The 27447-nt window shown below is 45.9% G+C and overlaps 2 protein-coding genes across 3 annotated transcripts in view; both read right to left on the bottom strand.

Annotated features, from left to right (window-relative positions):
• The window catches only part of LOC119184072 (uncharacterized), a 34730-nt gene extending 23477 nt beyond the window's left edge, over positions 1-11253 (bottom strand). Inside the window, exon 1 of the mRNA XM_075891911.1 lies at positions 11179-11253. The gene's annotated coding sequence lies outside the window, so the exon portion shown is untranslated. The remainder of the gene's footprint in view (positions 1-11178) is intronic.
• A 13836-nt stretch (positions 11254-25089) lies between these two features.
• The window catches only part of LOC142813958 (uncharacterized), a 56873-nt gene continuing 54515 nt past the window's right edge, over positions 25090-27447 (bottom strand). For both annotated transcript variants that reach the window (XM_075891909.1, XM_075891910.1), the window contains exon 5: positions 25090-25380. In XM_075891909.1, coding sequence (XP_075748024.1) covers positions 25205-25380 — 176 coding nt within the window. In that variant the 3' untranslated portion in view covers positions 25090-25204. The remainder of the gene's footprint in view (positions 25381-27447) is intronic.

The raw sequence follows: 27447 nt of genomic DNA, 5'->3' as shown, positions 1-27447 counted from the left end.
CGACTTTCTTTACACGGCTGTCTGAAGCTGTAGAGAGTTTATTCCTTCTCGCTCTTGTTGCCCTGCCCTCTCCGATGGTGTAAAGCGGTCCACGGGACGGCTTTAAGCTCTCCCATCGAAGAGTACCGAGTACTCCTAATCGTTAACCACATTTTTTTTTAAACACTTGACCTTTAACCGCATGAGTGGCAAGTATATAAAAATTATAGCCAGACATTCGAAGAAATCAAAATATCTGACGATGCTAATATTTATTTCACCTCCTGAGAGGCTTTAGGTTGCAATACAGACTTCAGTAAAACCAGCTCTCCGATTTTATTTTAGGCGCGAAAGAAAACAAGAGATACTAAGAACATATTCTCTACGTCCCTTTTTAAATGTGAAGCATTTCTTAGCGAACTTCGGCGAATTGGAGTCTGTCTGTCTGTCTGTCTGTCTGTGTCTGTCTGTCTGTCTGTCTGTCTGTCTGTCTGTCTGTCTGTCTGTCTGTCTGTCTGTCTGTCTGTCTATCTATCTATCTATCTATCTATCTATCTATCTATCTATCTATCTATCTATCTATCTATCTATCTATCTATCTATCTATCTATCTATCTATCTATCTATCTATCTATCTATCTATCTATCTATCTATCTATCTATCTATCTATCTATCTATCTATCTATCTATCTATCTATCTATCTAGCCACCTACAACTTTTAGCTCTCCTGGGCGTTTGGATAGTGGTATAAATACCAAACTTGCTATGGCATAAAATGACTGTAAAGCTAGCGAAACGGCCGCGAGCGCATCATGAGAGTGGAATGTATTCAAATTGTTATATGTCACGCATGTCGTAGTTAGCATGTTTTTATTTTTTCATTTAACTATGTCGTTTGTTGGCATCGCGTAATACCAAGTCCGGTGCATGTAAAGCAATCAAAACAGCCGCGAGCGCATCATGAGCGTAGCAGGTAGTCATGTTGTTACATGACAAGCGTTCGCAGCAGTATCATACCTTCGTCATCCATTCATGTCCCGTAATACCAAATTTGTTATAAGTGAAGTGAGGGAAATGGCCACCAGCGCATCATGAGCGTGGCATGTAGTCATGTTACATGACACGCATCTCATGATTATAATGAATGCACTAGTCACATACCTTCATCATCCATTCACGTACCGTAATACCGAATTTGGTATATGTGACGCTAGCGAAACACCCGCAAGCGCATCATGAGCTCTGCACGTAGTCATGTTGTAATATGACACGCATGTCATGATTTTCAAGTCAAAGTGTGTCGCTTGTGTTCGCCTTGTAATCATGTCATACCATACCAGCTTTGCAACATGCCATGTGAACTTATCCACCGCAAGCGCTGCAGGACCATGAAATGTAAATTATGGCATTCATGACATTCCTGTTGTGGTAAAAAAACGCTGCCCTGGGGAGTGTGCGTCATGCTTTGACGTAGAAAATAGGTGTGCGGGGCCGATTTAGTATTTCAGGGTGCGCGGGAATCATCATGATGGTGATAGCGGTAAAACTATAAGCTCGCCTATGCGCGTGCTCGTGCGCGTACCACGTGAAAAGCTCCCGAGCCACGGGGACAGCTCGGCTAACCTCAGAGAGTAGAGAGCAAGGACAAGTTCGGGCCACGCCCTGGCTGCTCGTTCTCACCCTCCGTGTCCGGGCCTCGCCTCGGCGTAGAAGTCCTCGGGTGCGTCCTGGACTGGGCATCACCCCACCTCACCCCCACGTTGGTCTGAAGCAACGTTCATCACGGCCAGCTGCTGTTCTGGTCTCGGAGCGAGACGCTGTCCCAGGTCTGTTCGCGGCAGTCGGCGGTACGCTGTTCTCGGGGGTGTACAGGCAAGCCCAGGCGTTGACCACCGTACTGGGATGCCCCTGGCGGTTATCTTCTAGACCGGGTCCCGCCTCGGTACGAACTCCGCAAGCACAAGGCACACCGCCTCCTGACTACCAGAGAGCTCAAGGTCAAGCGCAACGTTCACGGCCCAAGAGTAGAATGTGAGTGGACGAACAAGAACATTAACTCTCTTTCGCGTAGGACCGTGAACGCGTGTATATATGTGTGAGTTTATTTTGTGTGTATCCATTTGTCTGTCTTCGTGTATACAAAAGTCTCTCGTTGTCCTCGAACGTCCTCTGTCCTCATCTGGCTAACCTGTGCCCACAGTTGCCCACAAATTTTGGCGAGCCTGCCAGGATAGATCGGCCTTACCTTCTTGCCGAAAGCCAGACGGGCGGGACGAACCGATGGATTTAGAGAAATTGCACGCGATCGGAACGGACATGGGTCTAACAGGATCGGCCCTGCAGGAATGGGTTGACGCGGAGCGCGTTATCGAAAGGGACCTTCGTGCGCAAGTTCGCGACGAGCAGCGAGAAAAGATAGCGCTGGAGAAAAGACGGCTGCAAGCCGAGGAGCGCGTTTTGCTGTTGAAGCTAAAGTTGCAAGATCAGAAGACTGGTTCGAACGCGGGAGAGATAGGGAGACCGGTAAGCGATGACACAGCGTCCCCAGCTGTAATGGATAGCTGTGGCCCGCACAAGCTATTGCCACCGTTCAACGAGATGCGAGACGACCTCGACGCATATCTGCAGCGTTTTGAGCGCGCCGCGGTGTCTCAGGAGTGGCCTTGAAGCAAATGGGCCTTTTCGCTCAGCTTGTGCCTGACGGGAGAGGCGTTATCTGTGATTAGTCAACTTGACTCTGTTTCCGCCACCAACTATGATCAGGTGAAGGCAACATTGCTGTTACGATTCCGGTATACGGCTGAAGGATACCGCGAGAAATTCCGCAAGGCAATACCAGAGGACAAGGAGACGGGGCTCCATTATGCTTCTCGCAAAGCAGGTCATTTCGACCGTTGGATGGAGCTGGCAAATGTCGAGAAAACATATGACGCTCTTCGCGACGTAATGATTTCAGAACATTTTATGAAGGGATGCTCATCCACCCTGAGGGTATTTCTGAAGGAGAGGAACTGTAAGAAATTGCACTCTTTTGCGCAGAACGCAGACTGCTTTCTCGAAGCCCAAGATTTGTTCAATTTGGGCAAAGACAAGCTGTATGAGGAGAGCTCAGCAGATGCTCATAAAGCAGAAACTGCTAAGCGCCAGTTTAAGGGCCAAAGTCTCTGTTTCTTGCGCAATAAGACAGGGCACCGTGCCTCTGAATGTTGGTCTCGGACAAGAAATAACCAGTCAGCAACAGGCTGGTTGAGTGGCAGAAACGGTTCGTCTGTGGAGACAACTCAAACCCAGGAAAAGCAGTTGGCGTCGTGCACGCTGTCACCCAAAGAAGGAGACATCGCTGACACACCGGAGAAACCGGATTAAGGGTACGTCGTACTCCAGACTGGGGAGACTATCCCGGTCGTGAATATGACGTCAACGTATACCTCAACTGTGGCTGATGTCGGAACTCTGCCTGTAGTGAGAGGATTGCTTGAGGGCAAAACTGTATCTGTACTTCGAGATACGGGATGCAACACGGTAGTGGTACGAGAAAGGCTTGTCCCGGAAGAGAAGTTTACGGGCACTACAAGTCCGGTTTTTCTGCTCGACAGAACAGTGCACAACTTGCCGGAGGCAATCGTTTGTATTGACACACCGTTCTTCACCGGTGTCGTGCGAGTTAAATGCATGAAGAACCCTCTATACGATGTCGTGCTAGGCATTATCGAAGGTGCCCGATCTACAGAGCTAGAATATTCGCACAAGCACCAACAGCATCGTGAGAGGCATCGTGATTACAGCGGAGGGAAGGTAGTCAGGAAACTCGCTAACTCGCCCGTGCCCATCATCGCGGACGACACGCAAAATGATGTCGGAAGCGATTCAGGCTACTTACCAATGACAGTAGAGACAACTTGCACACCTCATAGACCCGCAGATCAAGTACCACTAGGTGATAGTGCTGCAGCAGTGAAAGAAACACGTGCCACAACCAGGCTACCTGTTCTGAAAGCCACTAACCCAATCATAGATAAAGTGACGCTTGAGGAATACCAAAGAAATGACCTATCGTTACGGCATTGTTATGAGAGTCTTGGTAAAAAGTTATTAGTAAAGAATCGCGAAACCTGCTTCTTTCTTGTAGATGGTATCTTGTATCGGAAACACAAGCTACTCTCGGAGAAGGAACTCGAACAACCGGTCGTACCGAGACAACTGCGAGAGACTGTGCTCAAACTAGCCCATGAAGGTATCCTCGCCGGACACCAAGGGATATCTCGAACAACTGACCGTATTCTTGCCGAATTCTTCTGGCCAGGTGTTCAATCAGAAACCAAGAGGTTTGTGAAGTCCTGCGATATCTGTCAGCGGACTGTCCCGCGCCATTTGGTTGGTCGGGCTCCGCTAGGAACCATGCCAATCATTGAAACCCCGTTTTCACGTGCGGGCATCGACATCATCGGTCCTTTGTCACCGACATCTTCCAAGGGCAACAGGTACATTCTAACCATGGTGGATTTTGCAACGAGATAGCCAGACGCCATCACACTTCCTTCGAGTGAAAGCAAGGTCGTGGCAGAGGGACTAATGGAAATGCTGTCGCGAATTGGTCTACCACGCGAAATTGTAAGCGACCGCGGGACAAGCTTCATGTCGTCGGTTATAAAGGAGTTCAGCCGGCTACTATCTATCAGGCAATTACCGACAACCCTTTACCAACCGATGGCAAACGGCTTAGTGGAACGATTCAACGGCACGTTGAAGCAAATGCTCCGCCGAATGAGTCGGGAAAGCCCGAAAAATTGGGACCGCTACCTCGGCCCCCTCCTTTTCGCGTATCGGGAGATGCCACAAAAGAGTACGGGATACTCACCGTTCGAGTTGCTTTATGGCCGATACGTTCGCGGCCCAATGACGATTTTGAGAGACTTGTGGACTAACCCAAAGTAGGATGACGCGACCAAGTCAACCTATGAATACATCGTAGAACTGCGGGAAGGCCTGCAATGAACCTGTGAAATAGCATCTCAGGAACTTGCGAAGGCACATGTTCGTCAGAAGACTTACTATGATCGCAAGGCGAAGAAGCGGGACTTAAGCGTGGGTGACAAAGTTTTCGTGCTGCTACCCGCCGATCACAACAAACTGATACTAACATGGAAGGGCCCCTTTACTGTGACAGACAAGAAAAGCCCATTGGATTATGCTGTGGACCTCGGTCACAGAACAACTGTCTTCCACATCAACATGCTCAAAAAGTACGAGCTGCGGAATGCCTCGGACACGTCAATGACGACAGCTGCTGCTGTAACGTCAATCCATCAAGTGGAAATCGAAGGCACAGAAAATTTATTACACGCCCCACTTGCACAAACGCAGAATTGGAAGGATGTATCTGTAGCACCTAGCCTTAGTAGAGAACAAAGAAACCAAGTCAACGAGCTCCTTTCCGCCTACCACGACATATTTTCTGATTTACCGGGAAAGACTGATGTTGTGGAGTGCCAGCTGAAATCGGCCACCGCTCAGCCCATACATGTCCGACAATACCCCATACCTTTCGCTGTTAAGGAAGCTATTGAGAAAGAGATCCAGGAAATGTTACGGCTGGGCGGAGGCGGAAATGTTGTAGGCCCGTGTGCTCAGATTTGGGTGCACGTTAAAGAACCCCAGGTGGTTGAAATTTCCGGAGCCCTCCACTACGGCGTCTCTCATAATCATATAGTGATTTTGGGACGTTCAACCCCACATATCAATCAATGTTATGGCTGGGCATAATAGAGAAGTCTACATCTGCTTATCAAGCGCCGATTGGGGTTGTCAAGAAGAAGGATGGCACGATGCGCCTCTGCATTGATTTTCGTCAACTTAACAATGTGGTCGTTCCGGATGCGGAACCAATTCCACGCGCTAACATAATGTTTGCACGGCTTACTGGGCGTCAATACTTTTCCAAGTTTACTTCACAAAGGATATTGGCAGGTACCCATGACCAGTACGTCAAAAGAAGCTACAGCATTTTCCTGTGACTCGGGCCTATACCAACTCTGGGTTATGCCTTTTGGCATAAAGACTGCACCTGCCGTGTTCAACAGATTGATGCGAGAAGTCGTCGGCGACATTCCCAATGTCTATTACTACTTTGATGACGTTCTTGTTGCGACCGCAACATGGGACGAACACATGGTCACATTACGCCAGGTATTTCAACGTGTGCACGAGGCGCGTTTAACTATCAAGCCGTAGAAAAGCGAGATAGGTTCCCCGACAAATAGCTTCCTTAGTCACATTGTGGGACAAGGGCTGCTACAACCTCAGAAGGACACATCAGACAAAATAGTGTCAGTGAAACGGCCGGAAAGTGAGAAAGAGCTTCGAGCCTTTGTCGGACTTACCGGCTACTACCGAGAGTTTGTGCCCAACTATGCCGAGCTTTCACATCCACTTACCGAGCTCACGAAGAAAGGAAGTCCTAATAAGCTGGACTGGCACGACAAGCATCAGGTTGCATTTCAAAAGCTCAAGGCAATGATGTCAAGGCGACCCACACTGAAAACGCGTAAGCTCGAAAGGCCTTTCGTATTGCGCACTGACGCGTCATCACGGAGTTTGGGAGCTGTCCTCCTACAAGAACACAATGGTCTCTTGCATCCAGTGTCCTACGCCAGTAGAAAGCTGCTACCGCGTGAAGTGGCATATTCTACAATTGAGAGAGAATGCCTCGCCATCGTGTGGGGTGTCGCGAAATTTCATGTGTACCTCTACGGCAGGCCATTCGTTTTGCAATCAGACCACCAGCCACTGAAATACATCAACTCTGCCCGACAAATCAACACACGAGTGCTACGCTGGAGTCCACTCTTGATGGACTACGACTTCCACGTAGAATACATTCAGGGCTCAGATAATGTCGGTGCCGACTATCTTAGCCGCACATCTCTTACTACTGACTAGACTGTCCGATCACTCGTATAGACACACAAAGAAATCATGACGCGGGTAATACGTTGTCTACTCTATGAACATACCTGACCTTCTTATCCCACCGTTTCGCTGTTCTTGAACTGGGGAGAAGATGTGGTAAAAAACGCTGCCCTGGAGAGTGTGCGTCATGCTTTGACGTAGAAAATCGGTGTGCGGGGCCAATTTAGTATTTCAGGGTGCGCGGGAATCATCATGATGGTGATAGCGGTAAAACTATAAGCTCGCCTATGCGCGTGCTCGTGGTGAAAAGCTCCCGAGCTACGGGGACAGCTCGGCTAACCCCAGAGAGCAGAGAGCAAGGACAAGTTCGGGCCACGCCCTGGCTGCTCGTTCTGACCCTCCGTGTCCGGGCCTCGTCTCGGCGTAGAAGTTCTCGGGTGCGTCCTGGACTGGGCATCGCCCCACCTCACCCCCACCTTGGTCTGAAGCAACGTTCATCACGGCCAGCTGCTGTTCTGGTCTCGGAGCGAGACGCTGTCCCAGGTCTGTTCGCGGCAGTCGGCGGTACGCTGTTCTCGGGGGTGTACAGGCAAGCCCAGGCGTTGACCACCGTACTGGGATGCCTCTGGCGGTTATCTTCTAGACCGGGTCCCGCCTCGGTACGAACTCCGCAAGCACAAGGCACACCGCCTCCTGACTACCAGAGAGCTCAAGGTCAAGCGCAACGTTCACGCCCCAAGAGTAGAATGTGAGTGGACGAACAAGAACATTAACTCCCTTTCGCGTAGGACCGTGAACGCGTGTATATATGTGTGAGTTTATGTTGTGTGTATCCATTTGTCCGTCTTCGTGTATATAAAAGTCTCTCGTTGTCCTCGAACGTCCTCTGTCCTCATCTGGCTAACCTGTGCCCACAGTTGCCCACACCTGTCATGATTTGCATGTTGTGACTAGTCAAATATGTTTTTCATGCAGTCATGTTATGTCATACCCTGTTTCGTATCGATACCATTATCGAAACGGCCAGGAGAGCTAAAAGTCATAGGTGGCTAGATAGATAGATAGATAGATAGATAGATAGATAGATAGATAGATAGATAGATAGATAGATAGATAGATAGATATGCTCAAAGTCGCCGAAGTTTGCTAAGAAATACTTCGCATTTAAAATACGGTATGCTGAGGAGCTGTGTCACGGATGGATGTGAGTCGCGTATCATTACTTAGTTTTGTTTGTTGGCGCACACCGCATTCCTCAGCGCTTTTGAAATTGCGTGTGGACGCCGCAATAACTTTACCCATAATGTCGACATCGGCCTACCTATGTTTACTTACCTGGATTGGGTCTATAGAGTGCTCGCGTTTTGCTAATGTCGCGTCGCAGTACCAAGCGTGCGCGCACGTACACACTGCATTGGAGTATATTGGGCCCTTCATGATGTGCTCACCACTGTTTTGTTAGCTCCACATATACCCAATTTGGTGTTACGTGACGTCAATAGATGACAAAATATGACTGGTGCAAACATGATAATCCTGAAACGCGTGTCATGTAAGAACATGACGACACACCATGCTCATAGAGGGCTCGTGGCCGTTTGCCTAGCTCCAGAAATAATAAATTTGGTATCACGTGACATGAATAGATGACGAAGGTAAACTACACATCCAAACATGATAATCATGACACGGAAGTGATGTACTGCATCGTTTACCTCCACCTCGTAACACTGTACTAATTTTAAAGTGACATACCAATTAAAGTGATATACCAGCCTTCCTCATTTGTGCTTCGCATTTCATTGATTCCCACTGTACGTGGGATCTGCCAATTTTTTTTCTCTTTTTTTCCTCACTGTCGTCCTTCCCAATGTATATTTAGTAAGCTAATATTTCAGAAAGCTCGTAATTCAGCATTTTGTGCAAAAAACATCAGATAATATAATTTACAAGTTTAGCACTGTTTTCTTCTATATCAGACTTTATTAAATCTAAATATGAGAGCGATTCAATTATATACATATACACATATACACATACACATATACGGTGAATAGAAAGAGAAACGTGCGAGTTAGAATTCCTATTGCATTGTGAACTACTGCAAGAAAACTAAACATTGTCATATTTTCTCTCTTTTTTTCAGTCCACTCATGGTACTTTTTTTCGCTCATTGTTGATTTTAGGTAAACTTTGTTGTGCTTATTCGCTGAAAAAAATATTGATATGGAGTAGCCGAGGCTCCCAAGGTAATACCAACCTCAACCTACTTGCACCAAGACAGTTACATTAAAAGAGAACAGAGCAGTGCCACTGAAAGAATATGATATCCGAGGAAAGCCTCAATATCTACGACACAATAATTAATGCCAATCATTTCTTTGCGTATTGCAAGCACTTTTAGCATCTATCTATCTATCTATCTATCTATCTATCTATCTATCTATCTATCTATCTATCTATCTATCTATCTATCTATCTATCTATCTATCTATCTATCTATCTATCTATCTATCTATCTATCTATCTATCTATCTATCTATCTATCTATCTATCTATCTATCTATCTATCTATCTATCTATCTATCTATCTATCTATCTATCTATCTATCTAATCTACCTATCACTCAAGCCACTGACTTTTGGGTGTTTTCGTAATCACCCCCTAACTAGGAGCAAACCAACTATAGTAAGAAAGTTAAGATGGTTTGACGAATATGACGCGCGGATCAAGACATGAATAATAGACAGTTATAGTATACCAGGCTTACTGGGATACTGGGTGTACCGTGATAGCGGGACCGAAGTGCGTACACGCAGATACGTACGTTACCTGTACCGCTTACCATACGGGGGCTGTTTTTCACATTTGGCGTTACCGTATTAACGTAGATGTACACAGTGTATGTAAAACATGGTGGCGCTCTCGGACGCCCGCTTCGAAGTGATTTTCGCGTTGTTATTGAAAGACTCAGTTAGCAGTAGAAGACTGTTTAAAGTGGCTTCGCTTGCCTTCAGTTATCTTCGACGACCGAGTACTACCAATAAGTTCGCATAGCTTTCAACATAGCTTCCTGTTTCCAACGTGTCTAGGCCTATCTGCAAGATCTATGAATACAAATCGGAAACATATTTGTTTTCGCGTTTGGTGCGTGGTTCATATTTATTTACTCTTCCTATTATTAAAATAAACTTCTAACAATGCTTCGCGTGGTGACACAGGCAGATATTCTTGTTTTCTTTTCATTTTCAGTGTTCTTACTTCTCAGCCCTGCAATATGCGGCACCATTATTCCAGCTGGGGTACCTAAAAAACGTAAACGCTATCCCGCTAAACTATAAGATGCTCTCCACAACGAACGTTTGCTTCACGGTAACCACATTTTCTTAACGTCCGCTACCACGCTAACGGTAAACTACACCTGTCTAATGTCTTATTCCTGTCGTGCACGTCTCAAACACTTCCCGCCAAACAGTGGCACTAATATGCAGTTATGTGTCAAGAGTTACTGACACTTAGCATCCAATCAGGAACGACGAGAACACACACGGGCGATTTTAACTTGGAAGCGTTAAAAAAAGTGACATCAGCAGCTTTGAGCGGCAAGGAATGAATGTGAGGGTCCATCAGGAGTCAAACCCAACAAGTCTGATGGCAGGCAAGCATTCTGCCATATAGCCACATCATGTCTCAAAACTACTTTTCAAATAGAGCCTATTGTTCGTAGACCGTTAATGGCGATTGCAATGTTAGCTATTGAATTTTATAAACATTACACATGTACTCCTATGGTAGCGCCATCACGTCGGCCTAACGTTAAATTTTGTTAAGCACCGTCTGCTGAAGTTGATTTGTGTAAAATTGTCTAGAGTTGCCATCCTTGCGAGTACGAGCGCTGCATATCAGTATGTCGCTTCTAGTATTGCTAATACTGAGATTTCTGTTGTCATCATGGCAAAAGCGGAAACAGCTTGTTAATAAACATTTAGTGTTCTTCAACATATGTCGGCGTGTGGAACGTCTGCAGGAATATTTAGTGTCATTGCATGACAAGTTAATCAGTAAAAAAATTAGGCCAACCTCACCATCCCTCCGCATGCTTTGCATAACGTCGGATGCCAATGTAAGTGGGATCTGCCGAATTTTTCGTAGTTGAAGTGTATATTTATGTGTAGCTTACGAAGTGTGTGAGTGAAAGAACTACGTCGGAAACATGAGTAAACGGCGTTACGCGAAAACTTAGATATTTCTATAAATAAAACCTAATGAACAAATAGTGATACTTACCTAATGACGTGTACTGCGACCAGATAAGCTCCAAACAGGCGATGTAAACTACCAGATTGCTTGCGTAGAGTTCTTGCATTTCTGGAAAGTGCCCGGAAGGCCCAGCAAGGTTAATGTTGTTTATGAAGGGCAGATAGAAGCTGTTGTGAAACAACAAAACGAGCAAGGCACTGGTGCGGTGCGATATCAAGTTGCTTGTAGCATCGGTTGTAATTTCATTCACTCGCTTTCAATTCTTGTTATGTATGAAGGTACAGTTCGTATCGAGGTGCCGGTTGTCATGCGCCCGTAGAAGATATTTCTAGAAGGATACGAGGATGAATACAGTGAAGCACTATTAAAACGCTCACAAAACGCGTTCTTTGATGTTCTACATGCGATAATCTCACACATCTAACAAATTGAATGTGTTTCTCAATACAGGCCAGAAGAGAAAAATGTGCGATACTGATGACAGTACATTATTGCTTCATTAGTTGTAATGAATGGAGAACACGGCACAGTGTTCAGGGTTGCAAGTGCTGTCGTTGTGATGACTGACACTATAGCAAGTGTCACGCCACGCTCGTAACCCGTTATCTAATGAACATGATAGGACCATTATAGCTGCAGTGCCAGCAAAAGAGAGATCTATATGAGTCATTGTTTGATGTTTTCATTTTGAGAAAGTGGGTAATGAGCAAAGTCTGCTCGTTTTGTGATACTCAGTGGAAATACCATATGCGCCGCTACCGAAACATGTTTTGATTTGTGGGGTTTAACTTCCCAAAACCACCTTATGATTATGAGACGCCGTAGTGGAGGGCTCCGGGAATTTAAACCACCTGGGGTTCTTTAGACCACCTGGGGTTCTTTAGCCGGGATATGAGCCCGCGACCTGCGGGTCAGCAGCCGAGTACCTTAGCCACTAGACCACCGCAGCGAGGCAACTGAAACATGTTAGCTCCCACTATAGTACCTTAGGAATATGGCCAAGCGCCGTCATCTAATAACCTCATCTCTCCAGGTCAGTGCTTGCTGGTTGCGTATATAGAGAAATGACAACGTGTATTGCAAACTCGGTGATGGTTGTAATAGTAATGGTGCTGAAAGCACAGGTGTGTTTAGCCTGTGACGATTTGCCCCGCCACGGTGGTCTAGTGGCTTAGGTACTCGGCTGCTGACCCGCAGGTTGCGGGATAAGATCCCGGCTGTGATGGCTGCATTTCCGATGGAGGCAGAAATGTTGTAGGCCCGTGTACTCAAATTTGGTTGCACGTAAAAAAACCCAGGTGATCGAAATTTCCGCAGCCCTCCACTATACGGTGTCTTTTTTAATCATATGGTGGTTTTTGGACGTTAAACTCTACAAATAAATCAATCAGCCTGTGATGGCTTCTGGACAAGCAACTTCTTCACATAAATACGTATCTCTGTGTGCCATTTGCTGGAACGTAAGCAAAATGTTCGATATGATAGTGATCACAGTGCAAAAATTCTCAGAATATACAAAAATATCAAATTTTTATAGATGATACGTTTCAACACGCCATGTGCTCCGATTGGTGTGCACATTAGAGAACCCCAGGTGGTCAAAATTTCCGGAGCCCTCCACTGCGGCGTCTCTCATAATCATATAGCTGTTTTGGGACGTTTAACCTCAAATTTGATTTTGCATTCCCCGACGTTTCCGTCATGGCTTCTACATTGTGCTTCCACACTCTATTGCGAATACTAAGCAATGATGGTATGCCCGCTCAGACACTGGCTCGCTACCATCTGGGGCCATCACTACGTGTCTTCTTGCCGGAAAGCCAAATAAACCAAGGTCCCCAATCAACTGAATTACCATCTTTGTATCGAGCCCTTCTGGCATTTCACCGACGTTTGGAAGCTACGTGCCCAGAGATAGAGGTGGCCGATTCTAAAGTGGTGGACACAATAGCCGCCCTTCTACGGCCCTTGGTGCCCCAGCATCGTCAATCTGTAATGAATCGCGCTTGGAAACCAATAACTGCCGCAGTCCAGGGCATCTCAGAGACTTTGTCTAGAGGTTGGGCTGGGGCTTGCTCTCTACGCGAGATCGGTTGCAGCGATGGCAGGTAGTTCGCACTTCCACTTGCCCTAACTGCGTCATGGTAGAGACCACTCGACATGCGACGTTTGAATGTGTGGTTTCCCGCCTTTTTTGGCATGCGGTTAATGCTGGTTTTCGGGGACAGGGTGTGCAAACTTTCGTGTACAACGGCCGATTTCCGCGTAGCCGCTTCTCCACTCTGTTAATAGTTGCGGGGCTGTTAAACCGATGTGAGGCCGATGTGAGGCCAATGTAGATGTGAGGCCGATGTTAAACCGATGTGAGGCCGATGTGAGGCCGATGGAAAAACCGATGTGAGGCCGTAGCTGCCAATTGCCACCGGCGTGCTTTGTGGCCGATACTGGGGAGAATGAGACGAGAGATCCTCGCGTTCCTCTCCGAGGAGCTTTTCATCCTCGGGGAGCACGCGTTTCTGCGGCATTGGTCGTGCCCTTTCGTCAAGGTGGAACACGAAAGGATACAACTCGTTTTTCGACCGACTTGGTGCTAAGCAGCGCCCGTTGAGTTGTTTTATATGATTTCAATTGTTACATATCGTGTTTCATTGCATCTATTGTATCGTTATACCATTGTATCATGATATCGCATTGAGTTCTTGTGTACATATATATACCAACATTGTCATGTATATTAGAGCAAATGTCTTCACTGTAACGTAGTGATGTTAGTCGGGAAATATAGATGTGCCGAAGTGTATGTGCACTGTTACTGGAATGGTATGAAGCCTTTTTGTTCTGCACATGCTGTAAATAATTTTTTTCTAAACACATCAATCAATCAACGTTTCAACACGTACCTAAAGCAGCATAATTGCTTCTTGAAAACTTTGTACGAAGTATTCAATCAAAATAACTGCGAAATTATGTAAGAATAGAATAAACATACCTTTGTTTGGATAAAGCCTATAAGCTAAAGCGTATACGCTGCTTTAAGCATGTGAATGTAATTGAACCTTTCAGTGAGCAAAACTGAGAACAGCTAGTCTCCTGTTCGTCCTTTTTTTCCTTCATCCTTCTTCAATAAAGCAAAGAATCACAAAAAAGAATGCTGCAGGGACCACTAGCCAAAAACTACTTGGGACTGATCGTGAATGTAGTGCAACACTGCTTGCCTAAAGTCAGTTGTGATGATGGTGCTTGCCTAACGTCAACTGTAGTGTTCATTTGCTCTATAACAATGCAATGAACTTTCTGTACGTACTCCCATTACTGAGAGGGATGTCGTCTTGCGTTGCTCGTACAAACAGGAATTCGACAATGAAGGCTGCTTACACATGCCTTCCATAAAGGGACGTCTTTGCTGGAACACTGAGCACCACTGTCAAGTCGGGTCATGTGCTACGCTTCACCCGGCATTGTAATCAATAGGCCTAATAAGCCCGCGATATGCTCATAACTACTCCAGGTACGCAAAAACGTCGACCCGCGTCTTAAGACTTCGTTCAAAGTGCAGAGCTAACAGCCACTTACTGAATGCTTGTCACGAAAGAAATTCCCAGAATATGTGCAATCTTCAAGAATAATATGATGCCTAGGGAGCCCTAACACTTCGGGCATTTCAAAACCCTCATGCAACCACGCTTTGCTTTTCTCACGTAATGATCTCCCGATTGAGAAGAACGCATACCACATAGGTGAACGTCAATATTACGTACTTGCCCCGTTAATAAAGCAAGCGGCACCGGCACTGCTTGTGCATGGTGATGGTTCTAACTGAACTAGGGAGATAAAATATTTCACTCCATATTGAGAAAAAAGAACGAATGCTCTGCAATACTTACGACCTCGTAAGAGCGCGCGATGCTGTGTTCAAGCGAAATGTCATCGCTGTAGAAGGTTTTTATATTACTCTTTTTAGGACACATCTCTAATATAGCTATGAAAAACGCAGCAGAGCTTCCCGATAACAGAAGCAGTAGGATGTCGCAATGTACATTAACTCTTACAAGCAAAGCTTTTCTGACGCCCTGCTGGCAATGCATACGTCATGCCTGCGTCTCATTCCAAAAAAGTCTTACTGACAACCTAATTGATGCGATGCGACAAGATGAACACATTTACGAGGAATACAGAACGTATGCTGACGTCGTCTTTCTTTCACATCCTGAGAGACATACTTCCTTTTCTTCTTTATACTTGTTATTTCTTCAATGAGAGAGTTGCAGAGTCTCCATGTGCTTATTCTTCAAGTATACCAAGAAAGCGCTTCTTTCAGCAAAGTTGCTAAAAAAGGGCACTTTACTGAAGCGTAGATGATTTGAGACATAATACTATGCATAATTAGCTGCAATAAAAAAAACGCCAGGCTTGCTGCGTAAGCGCAGTACAGTGACAGCGAAAGCTAGAAGAGCGGCCTTTCAGAGCCTCTTAAAAACACTTATTGCGTAACTACTGCAAGCACACTTGCTTGGTACCAACTAGGGCATTATTAATAAACTTTTGGGTAGTAGGCCAGCATTCGCTATGCTGTGTTCAAGCGAAATGTCAGCAGTCAGCAAGTAGCTGTTAGCTCTGCACTTTGAACCAAGTCTCAAGACGCGGGTCGACGTTTTTGCGTACCTGGAGTAGTTATGTGCATATCGTGGGCTTATTAGGCCTATCGATTACAATGTCGAGTGAAGCGTAGCACATGACCTGACGTGGCATTGGTGCTCAGTGTTCTAGCAAAGACGTCCCTTTTATGGAAGGCATGTGTAAACAGCCATCGTTATTCTTATGAGAAGCTAAACACTTGCTAGGAATTTCGTGCCAATTGTACATGCAGTGGCTGACGATGATGAGGAATTATGGCTGAAGTGGGTATGCGCTACCATTAATAGGGAAACAAGAACAAGTTTTTGTAATAGGTTGGAGCATTGGACGGCCCACTCGCTACTCTAATCGCATTGTGCGACGACTGGTTGTTTTTTCGCTGTTGTGAAACGTTTTATAAGTCGTAATAATGCGATTGCTTTCCCGACATCAAGCCTGCCTAAGGCAAGTTCGACAACAAGTCACAAGCACCGGAGTAGCTCAGTGGTAGAATACTGGGCTGGCACCCAGTGGACCCGGGTTCAAGCCCCACTGTGTAATTGTTGTAACATGCAATTACGCGTGACCCGAGTTGTTATCTCATAACAGCTATTGCTGTAAAAACGTATGGGCCCTAGTAGTATGTAGTGCAACCACAGACGGCTGTGTGCGCTGGTGTCTGTCCATGAACAGTGCCAGCTGTCATCTTGTCCTTTCAGTGACATCGCTCTTACGGGAGAGTACAGAGGTACTATCAAAGCCTCATGGTACAAGTAGTACGTACGTGAAAACATATTTCATTTAATGCCATGTTCGATGTATTAGACACTGTGAAAGTGATGGAGATACACGCTGCACTTCTCGATAGTATTGTCACACAGACGGCTGTGTGCGCTGGTGTCTGTCCATGAACAGTGCCAGCTGTCATCTTGTCCTTTCAGTGACAGCGCTCTTACGGGAGAGTACATAGGTACTACCAAAGCCTCACGGTACAAGTAGTACGTACGTGAAAACATAGTTCATTTCATGCCACGTTCGATGTATTAGACACTGTGAAAGTGATGGAGATGCATGCTGCACTTCTTGATAGTATTGTCACGGCTTCAATTCAGGTCTCAAGTTTGACATCAAGCTGAGCACGCCACGTGGCGAGGAAAGGGGGGCTATACTAGACGACGTGTTCTGATAAATGTTTCTTGAGCAGCAGGAGCTCGCTCACATGCCGCGCAAGCTGAGTGTTATTTCCTACGATTCCCAATTTGCGCAGTATATGGAAGTGGAAGGCGAACCGATACGACAGACAGTGGCGAGCTTCATTCGAGTCAGAACTTCCCATTATCTTGCCTGGGTCCCGTGATGCTAATGCATACCTGAAAGTTGCTGTGGCCATTGAAGAGAGAGCGCACTTTCTTTTGAACTCTTGCGCTGAAGTAGAAAGACTGACACCGCTGCCTCAGCAATACAGTTTAATAGAAAGAAAGGGGTGGGGTATCAGGCATATTTGCGAAAACACTCATGAAATTATGACACAACCTCACTGTAAAGATGCACTGTTAGCACCGATGTCTGCTAAGAGTGGTTTTGCTCGACTTGCCGTCAAGACCACCCAACCAACGCCGTGCTCTGCGTTTGCTCTCTTTCATGCTTGTGAGTGCTAAAGCATCTCTCAGGTACAACACACGTCGTGAAACCCACAATATACTGAGCTCCGAAAGAAAGTGCAAAGATGGACAATACAAAAAAGGCTAGGAGGTCAACTAATATACTATGTCTAATTGGCTGAAGTGCGCGTGAGAATGGTAATAAGGGGATAGACTAGGTATAGAAAAAATTGAGCGTACCAGTCTCAGAATTCACATGTAATGTACAACGTATCTACACACGATCACTTGATTCTGTTGCCTTGAAAAAGTTAAAGGAACAGTAGAGAGGAACAATGACTTGGTTTAGATTGATAAACCGCTTCCTAAGAACTCTCACTGTCATAATTTTTTTTAATTTTGTGCAAAGTCACCGAACGTGTGGTAACAAATTGCAAACTGTATTTTTCGAATTTTAGGTACATCGGCTCAATGAAAGTTTCCCTAACTTCGTATGCGAAGTTTATAGCGCCCATAAACGACAATTCATTTTTATCGAGTAGAAGCTATGCAGGACACAGTAAATGCGTTATAAACTTAGTACGTCACGGTGTTTGGTGCGCGGAGTTCTCATGCGAGCGTCTCCAAGCACCTTTTTTTTTTCGCACGTTTTCTCACTTACTATAAGCGTCGTGTCGTGTTAAGAGTGGTGTTTTCGGTATTGTGAAATTGTACTTTACTAGTACCCGACAAATAATTTTGTTCTTTAGTGTTCCTTTAGGATGGATCACATTGCTTCATGGGCAGAAAATCTGTGGTGCCAGCCTGACATTTTTCCTTCAGTAAAAAGCCGATCACGAAATCTTCTTAAGGCACATGGTACAACCCTGGCATATTGATTAAACTGTGGACAGTAGAACAAAAAGGTGATTGATGGACTCCACATTATGTTCTAAAGCACACGGGGGAATCCATCATATGAATGCCAATTCCGCATGAGTTCGCGGGTGCTATACATATTGTGCACGTGCGTCACGCAGCGCCCCTTCGTCACTTCCGAAATGCGCCACCAACATTCCCGGGTACCTACCGACTCCGTCACCCACCTCTGCCGTGTTGTCTCCTGGTGCTTGCGCCCATTTAGTTTTGTCTCACGATGCAAGTTTGAGGGCTGCTAGTGAGGCAATTTGATTTAGTAGTCCCCGAAGAGGGAGCAGAGCTTCGGGGTGTTTCTTCGCCGAAAGTTATTACCCAAAATTGAGAACACACATTGTGATTTTCCGAAAAGTACCGACGTGTTCGGCAGGCGCGGATTAACAAAAAACCACTTGAAGAAACTTGGTGATAATTGCGCCTTTAGGTGTCACTTCATTCCAGGTAAGTGCTATAGCCAAGCACTTACCTGCAAACAGACATAGCTTACCAAGATACTACTGTACATACAAACATGTCCGCGACCACTGCGTGCACAATCAGCGCGTCAGGGATGGCTATCGTGATGGCTATTGCGGAAATTCGAGTATTGCATTGAAATAAACTGTGAAAATGGATGCGAACCATTATAAGTTCACTTTGAAGTCTTGCCGATTGGTTCGAGTTGGGGGGTAAGGATTTTGAAAAATTGGTCGCTTAATTCCCTAACACGGTCTCCATCATTTTCAGGGACTCCTCTGTACATAAGCGTACAAAAAAGTAAAATACAAGGTGAAAAAGATGTCTAAACATACGCGAAAAAAAGTGATGAGTGGCATTACCGCGGCACGCACCACGCAAAGTCTCTATCTACCTGGCATAATATTTTCCTCGGCTGTTTCCACAAATTTCAATCAAATAGGCTATACATCTGTTTCAGTTTCAGGCATCAGCACTGTTTAAAACAAAGGCGGGGGCGGGGGGGGCGCTGCTATTTTGGTAGCGTGGGCCACAGCAATATATTAAAATTAATATTATATCTCCTGTTAACTTGCCTAGCTCTGCACGACTCATTTTCGATGGGAGCTGCTGCGCTTCGCTCATCCACTCTTAAAACTGCGGCTCGAGAGACTTTGGGGTTTCACTTGCTCTTGGAACACGCAATTTGTGGTGTTTGTAGTGAAAGCGAGATAATGGATCTTCGTAGGTCGTGGCGGGCAGTCGGTGTACGCGGTGGCTGATATACGTGTCGCACATCTTGATTTTCTGGTCTTGTATCGAGTGAACAAACGAGGCCTACCCGATCTGATGAGTTTGTTAAAGTACGACAACAAAAAACCACAATGCTTCCATTTCATCATCGTACACAGCAACAGATGACGAGCCCCCAGCAAACCGCACTGCAGCACGCGAACTGCCGTAAGTATCGAGGGAGGTACCTAGGTATGGCGGGAGAGGGCAAAAACGGCGGAAGTGACATCGGACGGCGGAAGTGGCAGTGGCGGAAGTGGCAGTGGCGGAAGTGACATATTTGCACCAGTCATATATTTCAACATCCATTTACATGACGTAACATTAAATGTGGTATATGTGGAGCTGGCGAAATACCCGCAAGCGCATCATGAAGGAACCCAATATACACTGCAAACAAAAAACTATCCGAGTTTGGGGTTTTTGTGGCTCATGACCTCTGAAAACTCTCTGGCATTTAATATTACTACCTTGTGTTCGAGTAAAAGATGGTACATGACATATATTTACCACCGCCTCTGAGGCACGTAATAAAAAGACGTCAAAATCCAGTTTTACCACGTCGGGAGTTTTTATCACGTGATTTTTAATCTGCATTTCAGAGTTTATTACCACGTGACTGCAAGGTGCAGCTGCTTCGGCAGCTTTTGCCCCATACCCCACAGTGACGCTCTCAGTGAATCCTGAAGGTACGCGAGGGCCACAAATGTTTTTAGGGGCGAAGCTTTTTATAGCTGCACCCGTTCATCACGCGTGGCCGTTGTAGTATGTAACGAGTATAGCATTTTGACCTCCAAGGTGGTGCCAGTGAGAGATTTCTTCTGTGCGTTGCTGAACAATAAAAAATAGTGCTCAATGTACATGCCAATGGCTGCTAATGGGGAATGAGAGACAGGGACATTTGGCTTTTAGTGAACGCGCACGCTGCAATCCCCATTAGCAGTCAGTGGCATGTACATTGAGCACTATCTGACAACAAGGGTTGCTACGTTATACTCGCTGGGTGTAACCTCCTTAATTTTAGAAAGGTTTAGCCAGCGTTGAGCCGCAGTGCCATGAATACAATGAACTAGTATATACCATGAATGAATTCGAGGTGGTTAAAGGTGGGGAGTAGATACCAAGCGCAAGCTGTAAGAAAGTAAAAGCCGAATTCTCCTGTCTCTCATTTCCAATTAGCAGCCATTGGCATGTACATTGAGCACTATCTGACAGGAAAACGTTGCTATGTTATACTCGCTGGGCGTAACCTCCTTGGTTTTCGAAAGGTTTACCGAGCGTTGGGCCGCAGTGCCATGAGTAAGTACAGTGAACTAGTATATACCATGAACTCGAGGTTGTTAAAGGTGGGAAGTAGATACGAAGTGAAAGCCGTAAGAAATTGTGCGTGGGTCTCCTCTCGATCTGTCCTTGGAATGTCTGCTGGATGGCGGTCCTTCTGTATATGGAATATATGATGAAAAGATGGGAGATGGTGGTACTTGGAGTGTTGAAGACGGACGAACGGACACAGAGACAGATGCATGGATGGGCGCATGAACGGATGCAGGGGCGGATACATGAACGAACACAGGGGCGGACGCATGAACAGACGCACGCATGGACGGGCGGATGGACGGATGAATGGTCACACAGACGGACGGATGAATGGTCACGCAGACGGACGCATGGACGAACGGAAGCAAAAACGAACGCCCCACTCTCCATCATTCACTCTGTGGATATGCTGCCATTTTTTTTCATATTGTGTGAGTGGATACTGCTTTAACAACCAGCGGAACTTATTATTCAGTGCCCTTGCAGACCCAGAACACTGATCCGAGAGAAAGAAAAACAAAAAGCGATAGGATCGAAGACTAACTGCGGCGGCTATCGTTAGTGAGAACCATTTTAGGGAATGCTGCGTTTAGCGCTCATTGCGTTCCTTCAAAATTACAGCCGATGGTGTCATCAGTGTAATTCCCCGCAAAAAAGTCAAACCAAAAATGTTTGTCCTTCATTTTATTTGCAACTCTCTCGATTTCTTTTCACGGCCAAGATGATTTCCCGTTTAGAATGGTGTCACCGACACCGGCATAACTACGAAATGGGCTCTTTAATGCAGTTGCGTTAATATTCATTTTTTTCTTACACCAGTCGACAATGTCCGCATCTGTACCGGGTGTTTCAATCAATGTGTCCAAAACCCCCAAGAATGAAGAAATTTGAATATGTGCTCTAGCACTCGGAACATATTAGTTATGAAAATAAACTATTTGCGTTTAATGGGTTAAGCGAGCGTTTACTTCAATTGACTATTGAAGCTCATGGGAAAATCTCATCCTACAATAGAAAAATTGACTTAAAAATGTTGTGGCATAATTAAACCAGCCAAATGCCGCTAGTTTAGCTGTTGAATTTTATTGAACTTCATTAGAGTTTTCTTGTTTCCTCGGAAGCCATGCGTCTTCATTATTTTTTGAATTTTTTTGTCAAACACTCGATATCGTGTACTGTATTATAGAAAACGATGCGCACGTAAGTGTGTAAGTGCAACGAAAAAATATTGCTTTGATTACGCATCACCTGCCGGCAGTTCTAAGTGGGCTGGGAGAGCCCATCAGCGCCTACCGCACGCGCGCGTTGGCTGGAGTGTTGGTAGAGACACGGCCGTGGTAGAGACGCTGCTGACACCGCTCCGCTCGGGCTCCGGCTCGGGCCGCTCAGCCAATGGCATAGCACGGTCCCTGCGGCTATCGCCTCCTGGTGGCCACCGGTGGAAGTCATCATTATCCGTGCCACCGCTAAGGCCGCGGTCGGCACACTAGTAAGTATATTCTAGGCACTATTCTAGGCACTATTCTAGGCACTGTACTCTATAGTCTGAGGCCAGGCGCGATTAGCATACGTCGGCGTGGCCCGACGGCAAGCAGCGCGAATCGCGACATGCTGCATTTCGTGCCGATGCGTTATCCAGACAACACTGCGTCTACCTTTTTTCGTAACGGCCGCGCATGCGTCAAAGCAACGCAGTGCGGCGCGCGCCTGCGAGTATATGGCAGGACCGGCGCCTGGCATTGCTGCATCCCACCCATAACGTTGGGAGACGTCAGGCACGGGCGCGAGCCCTACTCAGTACCGCAGCCGCTATGGAGGATAACGTGGCCTTCGTAGACGCAGCGAAGTACAGCTCTACGGACCACTTTGTCTCAGTGGTTACAACACTCAAAGGCGAACACTTGTCGTCTATGACTTTGTTAAATTCAAATGCTGATCGCGCCGAGCAGGTCACTGTGGCACTAGCTTTCGGTGCCACCGATCGCACCGCCATTTACACGGATTCGCGCGCAGCCGCACGGGCTTTCATGACGGGCTCAGTTTGTCGGGAAGCCGCGCGCGTTCTCTCTGCTGCCAATTGGTCAGGCAAAAAGCACATAATCTGGTTCCCGGCAAACGTTGGCTGACACGCACACGGAACCACTCTTAATGCCAACGAGTTGGCTTACTCCCGGGTGCAATGTCTCACGTTTAACGCCGGGGAGAATCTCTCGAAGGCTGAGGACGTCACTTGTTTCTTCAGATACCCGTTGCTAACTTTTAATGAAATTTGCAAACACTACCAGTTGGAGCGGCGGAAATACCCACTTCCGTACCGACACTTAAGAAGACCTCAGTCCATAACTCTACGACTCTTACAGACGGAGGCGTGTGCATCGCCTCTAACTTGCTCTAAATACATAGATGGCATAAATTCGGGGTGCCCGCGCTGTGGTCATCCCAAATGTATTCTCCAACACATGCTGGGGCAATGCCCTGCGATGCGCGCGAGCAGCGAGTCTCCCTCTACGGAGGCGAACTGGACCTGTCTCCTCACAAGCCACGACAAAGGAGACCAGCTTAGGGCCATCCAGAGGGCCCACGACATAGCCTCCCCATCCCACTCCTCCCCCCCTCACCGTTTAACCTCCTCGTCCCATCGTGGGAGTGGCCCACCGGTGTTGCCTCCTAAGGGGTATTGAGCGCCGCCTCCGGATATTAATAAAGTTCTTCACCTGCCTGCCTGCCTGCCTGCCTGCCTGCCTGCCTGCCTGCCTGCCTGCCTGCCTGCCTGGCATTGCTTCGCCGGCGTGAGGCAATGAAAGGAACGCCGGCGAGCAAGCGCACCACGTCACGTCAAAATTTATTGGCGCCTTCACAGTGGCTTGTAGTCATGTTCTCATATGAAACGCATCTCATGGTTATCATGTTTTCACCAGTCAAAAACCTTCGCCACCAATTGCCGTCACATAATACCGAATTTGGTACATGTCAAGCTTGCGAAAAGGCCTCGAGCGCATCATGAGCGTAGCATGTAGTCACGTTGTTACATTACACGCATCTTATGATTATTATGTCTGCACCAGTATCATACCTTCGTCATCCATTCATGTCCCGTAATACCAAATTTGGTACAAATAAAGCTAGGGAAACGGCCGCAAGCGCATCATAAGCGCGGCGTGTAGTCATGTTGTTAAATGACATGCATCTCATGTTTATCATGTTAGGGTCTGTCTCTTGTGTTCCCCATGCAATCATGCCATAGCATACCAGTTTTGCAACATGCCATGTGAGTGGAACCACCGCAAGAGCTGCAGGACCATGAAATGTAAATCATGACATTCATGACATACATATCTTGAGTTACATGTTCTGACTAGTCAAATATAGTCTTCATAAAGTCATGTAATGTCATATCAAGTTTGGTAGCGATACCACTATCGGAACGGCCAGGCGAGCTAAATATTGTAGGTGGCTAGATCGATAGATAGATAGATAGATAGACAGATAGATAGATAGATAGATAGATAGATACGCTCAATGTCACTGAAGTGCACTAGGAAATGCTTCGCATTTAAAAATGTCAGACTCATGAGTAAAAAGAGAAGAGAAAGCATTGTAAAAAAGTTCACCAGAATTAGCACCGTGTAGCTGATGATCATTAAAAATTGTTGAAGATGTATGAGGGCGTGAAAATAGGTTAATTGCACTTCAACATTTACGAGGGTTGTTAGTAAGCATGACGGGTAAGACATTCCTTCACAACTAACACCGTGCGGTTCTCGGCATTGATAATGTTTATCACTTTTTTGTAGCTTGTAGTTGACAGGATGTTAACAAAAGCCAGCCTATACAAATGCTTTGTCTGGTTATTGGCCCTTCACAATCATTCGCACTTTACTAGAGAGAAGTGTGCTTGAGCAAACAAATGGTAGTACAGAGCGTTCTAGTAAAACTTATAGCCTCCACTTTCTTCGTGGTAATCGCGTGACTATTCCGATCTGATATTTTTTCTCATTTTGACGGAAAGAACATAATTGTGTAATCATTTGATCCAGTCCACTCACTAGTTTTATACGGTTTCTTTTTTTGTTTTTGTCTCAATATAGAAACATCGCTGCTTTAATTTGCTCACTGTGGAACAATGATATGTACATGTGGAATCATAACGTACAAATAAAATAACGCTGGACATCTAAACATAAATTGAAGTTCTGTGTCCAAAACCCATTCGGGCTTTTTTTAAGTAATGACGCACAACCATCGATATGTATTTACAATGCTCTTCAAGCTGCATGTATTCTGCTACCAGAATCTTTATTTGGACATGTGTGAAGTCATATGAGGCAGCTCATCCGTTTTCCTCAACAGTCTTGATGTTGTGCAGAAGTTGAAGCTTCTCAAGCAGCTGAAGGGAGTTGTGTATTATTTAGGCATGATTTGTCCGAAAAGTCAACAGAATCAACCATGTAAGCGCACAGAAGTTCAAAAACAAACTTGCAACATTTTGGTGGCTTTTCTAAACGATTTTGCGTTACCCACATGGTACAGCGAAGCCAAGGGCGCTTGATGCGTGCTGGAAAGTAAACAAGCGATTAAATGAAACCAACGTAGCATTTTTCAAACATAAATAGTTCACAATTCAATTTAGTTCTGTTAGATTGACAGGTCTATAGTGAAAATATGAAGTCCATACGTGAACATGCATTATGAAAACAAGCGTAAACATAAAGCATTGGGGTCTACCCCACAATTCAGCAAATAATTCTCAAATGCATGACATTCACTCGGTAAAGTACGTCGAACAGGCCCTGATCAGTATGACCATTTACCTGTAGCCAGCCATACGCGGTTTGGCTCGGTTTCACTCGCCAACGCTTCAGATTGACGGGTGAACCGTAGTTTTTAAGGTATACACGTGCTATTAATGGCTAATGAATTACTGCTAAAAGATTGAATGATTCAGGGAAAAAAAGAGTCCATCCTTGATTCATGATATTCGGTGATAAGAGCCCTTAATATTATTTTCAAGCTGCCGCATGAGTATAAACTTAGACCTACAACTTTAAAGAGAAATCCTGGCGTAGAATTCAATGTGGGTGAAAACAATTAATAATGAGCAGTCGTATAATCAAAAGACGTTTATATCCTCAGCCGAGAACAAAATTTGGTACCTGTAAGTTTTACAGATTTAGCATTTAATAGAAGCAGGAATAAGGGAGATGCACGTGATATACTACGCTACAACAGATGCGTTGTACATGCGGATGAGTGACTTTATAGCGAAAGGCGTGGTGGTTTATGACTGTTGTAATAAGTCACGTCGATGATTCTGATGCTAACACTAAGGTGTATGTGCACGGACGTCGCCACATTCCCAGTAACGCAAGCGCACAAATTTTGCGCCCGCGACGCTCTGCGTGTTCTGAGGGAATATAGAATTTCAGAAATTTGAATAGGGCAGCCCGAAGAACACCCGGAAGAATGAAATATTCATACTTCTTTTTTGTTTATTTGGTGCCACATCCTATGAGACATACTAGTATGTTGAATTTCAATGGGAGATAGTGTCAGGTTTCTCAAGGTTGTCAGAAGGTTGTCTCAAGCATGGGGCATTGGATGATGTGATTTTTCCTGAAGGACCCATGGCGACGAGGAAGACCATGCAACCTATTTTCATGACTTTCCTGCGAGACACTAGACTGAGTGCCATTTGGCGACAAGCCCCTTTATTTTAAGAGAGGCTCAGGCAGAACAATTGCCGACCTTTTAGGCCAGGTTAACCTTAACTTTGCAACACACCCCCCCCCCCACCTGTGCGTAAAACTGGAATAAGAACGGAGCAGGTAGCTGCGAACGAGAATGCTGTCACCAAATCTGCATTTCGAGAACGTGTGCTCCAGTGGAATCCGACTTTCAAATTATCTGACAGTTTCGGGGTGGCGTGAAAAATGTTTGTTTCGAAAAAAAATGTAGGACCTCTTTACAGATCCCACAGACTAGGTGGACTCTTTATTCCAGGACAATATGTGTTAAAGTTGACGTCCTAGCTCTCTGAACGAAAGCCTATATACTGAGCCTGAAGGTCTTAGCAGCCGAGCAGGGTCGCCTCCCAGCCCTCTCACCTAGGGTTTCAATGAGGACTAAATGCTGCGTTATTTCGTTACACCCGCACCATGTGGTAGGTGTGCCACCTCCCCACAGTGTTGCCAGTGTCCTGTGACCGCATAGTCAAAATGTTTGACCATGGCAGGACATAGCATTGTGTTGCTCTGGAGTCGAAGCGAAATGCACTCCTCCCCTTTCTTCCAACCTCTTGCGAGGAGAGGGTAGCGGCGATGACTTTCTCGATAATAATGAAGAATTTCCTTATATCGGAGGAGAGGACAACCCTCCCCGTCGGTATCCATCCACATTGATGAAGGTAGCCCGTGAATGAGCCTTCTGGAAGCCCCATTAGTTGCCTCATTTCCCCGTAATCCCTGACGGCCCGGATTGTATATATTGTGTTTCGGGTGAGGGTCCGTGTCGCGTATGCAGTAGCGCAGTATTGCCTCAAATAAAGGCGATATGTACCCGTGAATATAATTATGACATGCTCTCCGAGAATCTGTGATGATATATCTGAAATCATGGTGGGAGG

Source organism: Rhipicephalus microplus, chromosome 4 (assembly GCF_043290135.1).
Source record: "Rhipicephalus microplus isolate Deutch F79 chromosome 4, USDA_Rmic, whole genome shotgun sequence".
Taxonomy (NCBI): domain Eukaryota; kingdom Metazoa; phylum Arthropoda; class Arachnida; order Ixodida; family Ixodidae; genus Rhipicephalus; species Rhipicephalus microplus.
The sequence above is the reverse complement of the archived record's forward strand: the minus strand, read 5'-3'. Positions and strand labels throughout refer to the sequence as shown.